Source organism: Montipora capricornis, chromosome 9 (genome assembly GCF_036669925.1).
Source record: "Montipora capricornis isolate CH-2021 chromosome 9, ASM3666992v2, whole genome shotgun sequence".
NCBI classification, from domain to species: domain Eukaryota; kingdom Metazoa; phylum Cnidaria; class Anthozoa; order Scleractinia; family Acroporidae; genus Montipora; species Montipora capricornis.
In genome coordinates this window covers 41,862,926-41,870,425 of record NC_090891.1, presented here as the reverse complement: position 1 = coordinate 41,870,425, position 7,500 = coordinate 41,862,926, and the positions used below count along the sequence as shown (strand labels likewise).

The following is a 7,500-nucleotide window of genomic DNA, read 5'->3' as shown; positions in this document are numbered from 1 at the left end:
TGTATGTTTCCTAATTTCATACCCTCACGACAAAAATTAGCAAAACTGTCGGTTTAATCGCGAAGTTAAGACATATTGTTCCTAATCGAACTCTTCTTAATATTTACAAGTCCCTCGTTGTACCTTATATAAAGTATGGGTTAACTTCTTGGGAAAATGCATCTGAAACCTTGTTAAATGAAGTTCTTGTCCTTCAAAAACGTGTATTCTGTCTTATTCACTTTGCTCAAGCAAGGGAGCATGCAATACCTCTTTTCCTGGAAGGAAAACTTCTACCGCTCAAATTCCTATATATTATCAGAAAATTGTTAATTTGATGTATGACATCAACACTAATTTTGCACCGATTAAAATTTCGAATTTGTTTTCCAAAATTACTAATGTTCATTGTTACAGCGGCACACACTCATCAACATCTGAGCAATTTTTTACCAAACAATCCGCAGAAAGTACGGCCTTTTCACGTGTTGTTGTTAATGTCTGGGATCAATGGGATACTAACTAGTCTGCAAAACGTATCCAGAATTTCTTTTAAAAAAACTATTAGAACAAAACTAATTGAAATTCTAGAAACTGAAAAACTCCTTTGCCGAGATAGATACCTTAATTAACAAGATGAAAAATTAAATTTCTAACTGAAGTTAAGTTTAGTGTGTAGTTTTCCTCTTTACATATTGTTCTTTTACCTAAACTGCTTTCTTCTCCTTTTCTCCTTAATCCTTCTACCTTCTAAATATTTGAAAGCGCGAAGAGTAATGTTTACATGTCGTTGTTGTATGTAATAATCATTTATTCCTTTAACAAAAAATGTCTAAATAATTCTGTGTACAGTCTGGCTTGCCGCGATTAGCTTTTCGCTGTTTGCAAGCCAGCCTAGTAATAACTTGAACTGTTTGCTGTAAATAAATAAAACTTGAAACTTGAACTAGCTGTTATACTTGAAACTGTTGTAACATTATAAACGCCCATTCTCTAATAATTGCTTCGTGTCTAATGAACGCAATAGTTAAATCAGAATTTTGTGGTAAACACAGTTCCAGTTATCTAACTTTTTTCAAGATGCAAACAGTTCAATCAAGTCTAGCTGTAGCTGAAGACAGCAGTGGACAGTTTAAGTACAGTAGAAATGTTAACCTATTGCCGGCCAAGATTTAGTTAATTGTTTTCTATGTCAAGGTGTTCCCTGACTGACAAATGACAAATGAATGAAACTGCATGACACTGCCACCTAAGACTCTTATCGCTGGTCTCCTGGATAACCGTGGTCAGTTGAACAACCAAAAGATCTCAGTGACTAAGCGCCACTTTTTGCAACTTTTCTAGGATTTAATTGTTGCTTTTTTCATGACACAGAAATCCCTTCGTGATGAAGAGATGACGAGTCTGACCAGTGTAATGAAGAGAATTAACATCATTAGCGATCTGAGAGCAAGAGTCAAAAGAGCCTGCGACTGTGGCTTCTTACACTGGCACAGGGTGGGTCAACTTTCTCAGCCTTCGAACAAGCAGTCTTTAGGGGATGGGGGAGGAAAGAAGGAAAGGGTTAGGCTAACAATAGCCCCCTCTTTCTTCCCCCCATCCCCTCAAGAGAGCTTGCTCGCATGCAACAACTTTCTGAAGTTTCCAAGTAGAAGGATATAGGCTCACGAAATGCAAGCACGATTGGACTGCCCCTCCGGGGAGGTGTGCTGACGTCATGTGTGTTCTACAGTTTGACTGATTCACACACGAGCTTATAGTATCCTGTTACAAACAAATTGGCTTCAAGAAATTAAAGGACTGTTTAAACTTGGTCATCTTTCCAATTGACCCAAACAAGGCAATGAATGCTGCTGAATCCTAAAACTTGTATGTACTCGTAAATAAATAGTAACTTAATTGACCGCTCCACTCGGGGCTTTTCAGGGCCAGTGGAATAAATAATAGACACAGACTCAACAAATTTCTAAGAATCCCAAGTGTCGGGAGGGAATCTGCAATTGTCTCCGCTAAGGTGAACTTTGGACTTTGAAGGACAACACCGCCACTTGGTCAGAGCGGGACTTAAGGACGTTCGCGCCCATTTTTTTGCACATGTCACGCACACGTCAAGCATCGCAGACCACGAAGATAAGTACGATGCTAAAGGTGCAAACATTTTCCACAAGAATGGAACGTGAAAGCATGTGGCATTATGGGATAGCTGTGGACCCAGGTCTTCTCGGAAATGTCACGCAATGGCGTGACAGTGCGAATAGACAATCGCTTAGAGAACTTCGCAGCGATTTTACTCCCTTGAATGCTCGGTGACCCCCATTTTTCTTTTCGTAGATCACTTTCTTTCCTAAATTTGTCCATTTTAACCAAAAACGAAAAACATCTGTACGTGAGAAGTTAAAAATATTTCACCTTTCATGCTCTCGTACGACGGACGTTTTCTTTCTTAGACTAATATGTATGGTTTTTCAAGGTCTATTTCACCTCAGAAAAAGACATCAGCTGCAAACGTTTGTTTAGTTATATTAGTTATGTTGAATTGAGTACGTTTACCTGATCTAAATTTCACTAATGTAGCTTTTTTATTGCTGACAGTTGTAAGCTAAGATCGTCTTAAAATAAAGCAATCTTCTAAAAGTGCACCTCATGATCTCGAAAACGAGCACGGTGACCCCCCATTTTAATTTTTTGCCTTTTTGACAAAAGTAGATCATTACCTTTCTGCGTGATAAGTTTAAAAAAAATCTGTACGTGGGAACGTTTTGGGCGCGAACGTCCTTAAACCCGGGACCTCCAGATTTTAAGTCCCGCGAGGTTATCTCGCGAGGTAACCTCGCAAGAAACGTGAATGGCTGCATTTTATTGTCCTTAAAAGTTTAAACAATCATTCTGCCTCCCCCGAATTGTGATTCGTCCTCCTCCGTCGCCTTTTTCAACCTTAACTAAGGCCGCACTGCAACAACGACAAAAGAAGAAAAAATTTCACCCCTGGAATCGCTTCATTTCATTTTCATTCTCTTTCGTTTTGAACATGCAGGTCGTGCTTCCAATTTATTTGGACGATTTATATGAAAGTGCTACAGATGTTCATCGAATTCACGTAAGTTGCTACCTTATCTCGGTCTTTAAAACTCTTTACCATCCAAATGTTAAATTAGCCAATCACAGCAACAAGCAATACATCATGGAGCTGGCGCAAAGCGCGGGAGAACGTATATTGACTTTGGTTTTGCCTCTGATTGGCTAAAAATTTGGCGCGAGATTTTTTCAGCCAATCACAAGGGGGAATACAAGAAAAAGAAAGCAATGAGGTTGATCTGACACTCAACTGAAATCTGCTTTATATCACAAATTTTAAGGCTATAATGTCCTCTTGCGTTTAAAGCTGACTATTCTTTGTTCTTTGTTCTTCAAAATTTAGTACATGATCAGCGCTCTTGGTGATTGTGTCCCAGTCCTCCAGCAAGTCAAACATGAGTCGGTCCCGCAGGTCATGTTAGATGCGTTTGAAAAAGAGATTAGCGACACATTACATGAAGTAAGAGAATACTATTTACATTACATGCAGCCAAAACTATCAGGAATTTCTGCTGCAATCGTAAGCCTGCTCTTCACTAGCGATGCAAGCACAAACGCAAGCGTAAGTAGCTTATTCTAAGAAATCGAACGCCGACACGAGCTTAAGAACACACGCATAAAAACCTTCGCAACGTTTGCTAGTCCGTGCTCGACTCGGCCAATATCTGGAACGAATGCTTTAGCTGGCCAGACACGGCCAGACTGAGTAAATTTCCTTGTGCTTATGCCGTGTTTTGAACGCAAGCACAAGAAAACGACAAATTTTGATCCTTGTGCTTGTGCATGTTTACACTTGCGTCGAGGCCGTTTTCACCGTCAAATGAGAGTTGTTATGCTCACGGCTGGCGCTTGCGCGTGCGTATGTGCTTGCCTCGCTAGTGTTAGCCACGCTTTGACTCAGAAATCGTTTCAATCGCAGTAACCCCTCTCCATTAAGATTGGAAACTTTGGCCCCTTTCTCCTTCTCTGAAATGTCCTCTCCTTGTCCTTCTTTATTGTTGATTTAATATGAATACCTCAAGCACGTAAAGCTGAGCCCAAAGCTCTACTGATTGGAGAGCCTGCAAATGACACAAATTCAAAGCCGATTTATTGAAAAGTTGCTTTTTGATGTCGGAAGGGGAAAACCAGTGTACCCGGAGAAAACCTATCGAAGCCGAGTTTAGAAATAACAAACGTGCACATAAATCTCGGTAGCCGCGGAGGTTATCGTCGCCTTCGGCATTTCTTCAACTTCCTAGCCATTCACCGGCCCTTTAAGTATTTATTTTTGTCAAACATGGTGGCCTTTTTCATATTACGTCACTGAGGGTTGCATTTCTTTTTTTCAGCATTTGCTGCAGCCACTATGCCGTGACATTGAAACCGATTTGCGTCTTCATATTCACCAGCATCTTCAGTTAGACGACAGAAATCCATTTAAGGTGTGTTTTTACGACTATAACGGAGGGCCTCCGACTGACGAAGCAAGTTGTTAAATCGACAACTATTTCCAGTCGATAACTTAATTGAATCGACAACTGTTAAGTGTTAGGAAATCCGATTCCACGTACGAAAAGTTTAGTTGTCGATAACCGGTACGTTTTGCGGGAGCCTGGGAAAATAACGACAAGAGGTGAAGAACCGCTGAGTTTAAGAATCGTTTGCGTCGCTGAGAAATAGACTTTGTTAACCCTTCCTAAAAGAGTTCACTGTACCCAGAGCCTTTTGCCATTCGCGGGAAAGTGAATCTTATTTTATCGACTTTGGTTTATTTTTGTTTTTGTGTACTTTAGGTTGGAATGAGAGACCTCTCTCAGTTTCTGAAGATTCGGCCAATCAGATTCTTTCATCAGTTTGTAAACGTCAAACGTGAGTCCCCAGAATTTTATTCATCTTGTTATTTTATTGATCGTGTGTCGTCTTTTCTTACCCCCTTGCAGTCGGGGGAAAGCTTAAGTATTAGGGGAAAAAATCAGCCATAGTTAGTTTTGCATATTAAATGAGCATCAGTTCTGCTCAGTTCCGTGTGCGTATTCCGCTTTGCCACACCCACAAGTGACGAGAACGAGTTTGTAGTGAATGAACTATTAATATGAAGGTCCTGCGTTTAACCGCACATGTTCGTGTAATAAACATTCAATGCGAAGAAACGGTTCATTTTCAATGGCGACTCGAGGATACTCGGAAGAAATCCAAAACCTATAGGATACCCGTCGGCGACAATAGGCCATTTCCGAGTTCGTGCCTGCCTCCTCTTCAAAGCGAGTCTAAGTGCGAAGTTTTTCTTATGAAAATTAGTTTTCATTCATATGTAAAGTAGAACTAATTACCATCACAAAAACTTCTCACTTAGACTCGCTTTGAAGAGGAGGCAGACATGAAATCGGAAATGGCCTATTGTCCCGCTATAGTGCTTGGACTGAAGTTTATCGAAATGGTGCATTCTCGCGTTTGTAATGAATTCGATGGTAATTTTTGTCCCCGGTAAATGGAAAGAAGAAATGTCACCACTGGGAAAAAACGATGTCTTCATTTCCTCAATTCTGCTTTTGCGCAGTGGTGGATTATCAGAACTACTGATTGGAAGATCATTCGTTCGATTCCTGCTCTTGAATTCTCGTCTTGTCCCTCAGTCAACATTTAAGAAAATTAAAGTGCTACTACGACCAAAAAATAATTCTTCTTCTTCTTTGGATTTCAAAACTATGTTAACTAAACACTAAGTGACCCAAGTTTTAAGTTCTGATTTTAAAAAGACACCTGTTTATTTTAACTGGAGTTTTGTTATTTATTGGTCCGCCATTACTAACTTTAGAATCTTGAGAGAGCTGGGTCGTGGATAAAATGACGTCAAAGACTCACTGGTTTAAAAATGCAATGCGTGTGTACGCGGCTGAATTAATATGCAGCTTTCAGATTTTTAAACTCGTGTTTTGCGTATATAATAAGTTGCGTTTACACGCTGAAAATTTAACCTAGTGAGTAAATGACGTCATTTTTCTCTCGATCCAACCCTCTGAGGTCCAATCGGTCAGTTTTGAACGTGAGTAATGGCGGACCGTGAAATCCAAACCTTACACTCAAAAGAAACAGCCTTAATTTGGATAAAAATCAAAGCTCAAAATTTTTGCCAGTAAGGTGTTCAGAGAACACGCTTTCAAAATCTGAAGGAAATAAGAAAATGATTTTTTGATCATAGTAGCACTTTCAGCTCTTCAGATCCGAAGTATTTTCCTGTTTCGGCGAAGTCTTCTGGTACGATTAAGTTTTGGCCTTGTTTCAAGTAAATTTAACTAATATATATCCCCTTCTCGCTTTCACAAAAAAATTCAGCATTCCAACAGTAGCATTTTTGAAAAGTGAAATGGCAAATATTCAAGCGTTACCAGTGGGAAACTGCGCCCAATACTGAAGCAATCCCCACCTACATACCGTAATTTGTTACGTACTTGCCTCTGTTTTCAATTATTTCCGACAGAACACGTGGCCCATTACTTGGACACTACGTTTTATAACCTCACTACGGTGGCACTTCATGATTGGCGGACGTACGGTGAAATGAGGAACCAGGCCAGCCAGAAATATGGACTGGAAATGACTGAGGCTCATCTGCCCAGTCAGACATTAGAACAGGTAACTCATATATCACTCACTTAGTTATTCACTCTCTTACAATCAGGCATTTAGAAGCGAGAAGGTTAGTATTAAACCACATCAAGGCAGTTGCTGAATTCGGCGTGCGCATGATATTAAAAATTGACACTACCGAGGTTTGCTCTCCGGCTGCAACTGTTTACATGGTTCAAGGTCATGACATTTTTCATGTAGTGCAATATCCGAATCAAAGCGACAATCGTTAGAAATCAGTCACTTGACAAAGATGCCGGAATGGGAGTTGAAACGTCGTATTTGTGAGAGACAACTTTTGAACCCGAAATTTTATCTGTCTCCTTTAATGGTTTACGATTTTAGGTAGCACTCGTTTCGCCGACTATTTATGATATAGGAATTATGGTCGTTGCATCAAGTTTATTACTTCCAGCCGGAGTGAAGGTCACCTTTTGGATAAGTTCCCCACATATCGTCAAATTCTTTTTGTTTTCTTGTAATCTTAGGTGTTTACATTTTACGGACAATAAATGCTTTTATTTCTAGGGGTTAGATGTGTTGGAGATCATGCGAAACATTCACGTCTTTGTGTCTCGATATTTGTACAACCTCAACAATCAGGTGAGAGTATCAGCTTATTTTTGAGGATGACGAAAGGATCTCGATTCTCAACCCGTTAATGACATTAGTGTTTTTTTACAGCCATAAAAACTCGTAATTTTCGGGAACATCCTATTTGTCGTGCACTTTTAAGGATAACCGCTGTAAACCTAAACCCATGCCTCCTTTCCCTGTGGCAACACCGCTGGCATATTACATTGACGCCTAGACTGCAAAAAACATTTTGATATTTTA

General features: G+C 39.9%; 1 protein-coding gene across 2 annotated transcripts in view; it reads left to right on the top strand.

The window, feature by feature from the left end:
• The window catches only part of LOC138015065 (WASH complex subunit 4-like), a 38,506-nt gene that overhangs the window by 19,750 nt on the left and 11,256 nt on the right, over positions 1 to 7,500 (top strand). For both annotated transcript variants that reach the window (XR_011125478.1, XM_068861974.1), the window contains exons 18-25: position 1; positions 1,354 to 1,476; positions 3,014 to 3,076; positions 3,398 to 3,514; positions 4,386 to 4,478; positions 4,830 to 4,905; positions 6,515 to 6,669; positions 7,192 to 7,266. The exon at position 1 is cut by the window's left edge and continues 55 nt beyond it. Coding sequence is in view for 1 of the 2 variants with exons in the window: in XM_068861974.1 (XP_068718075.1) it covers position 1; positions 1,354 to 1,476; positions 3,014 to 3,076; positions 3,398 to 3,514; positions 4,386 to 4,478; positions 4,830 to 4,905; positions 6,515 to 6,669; positions 7,192 to 7,266 (703 nt within the window). In the remaining variant the exon portion in view is untranslated. The remainder of the gene's footprint in view (positions 2 to 1,353; positions 1,477 to 3,013; positions 3,077 to 3,397; positions 3,515 to 4,385; positions 4,479 to 4,829; positions 4,906 to 6,514; positions 6,670 to 7,191; positions 7,267 to 7,500) is intronic.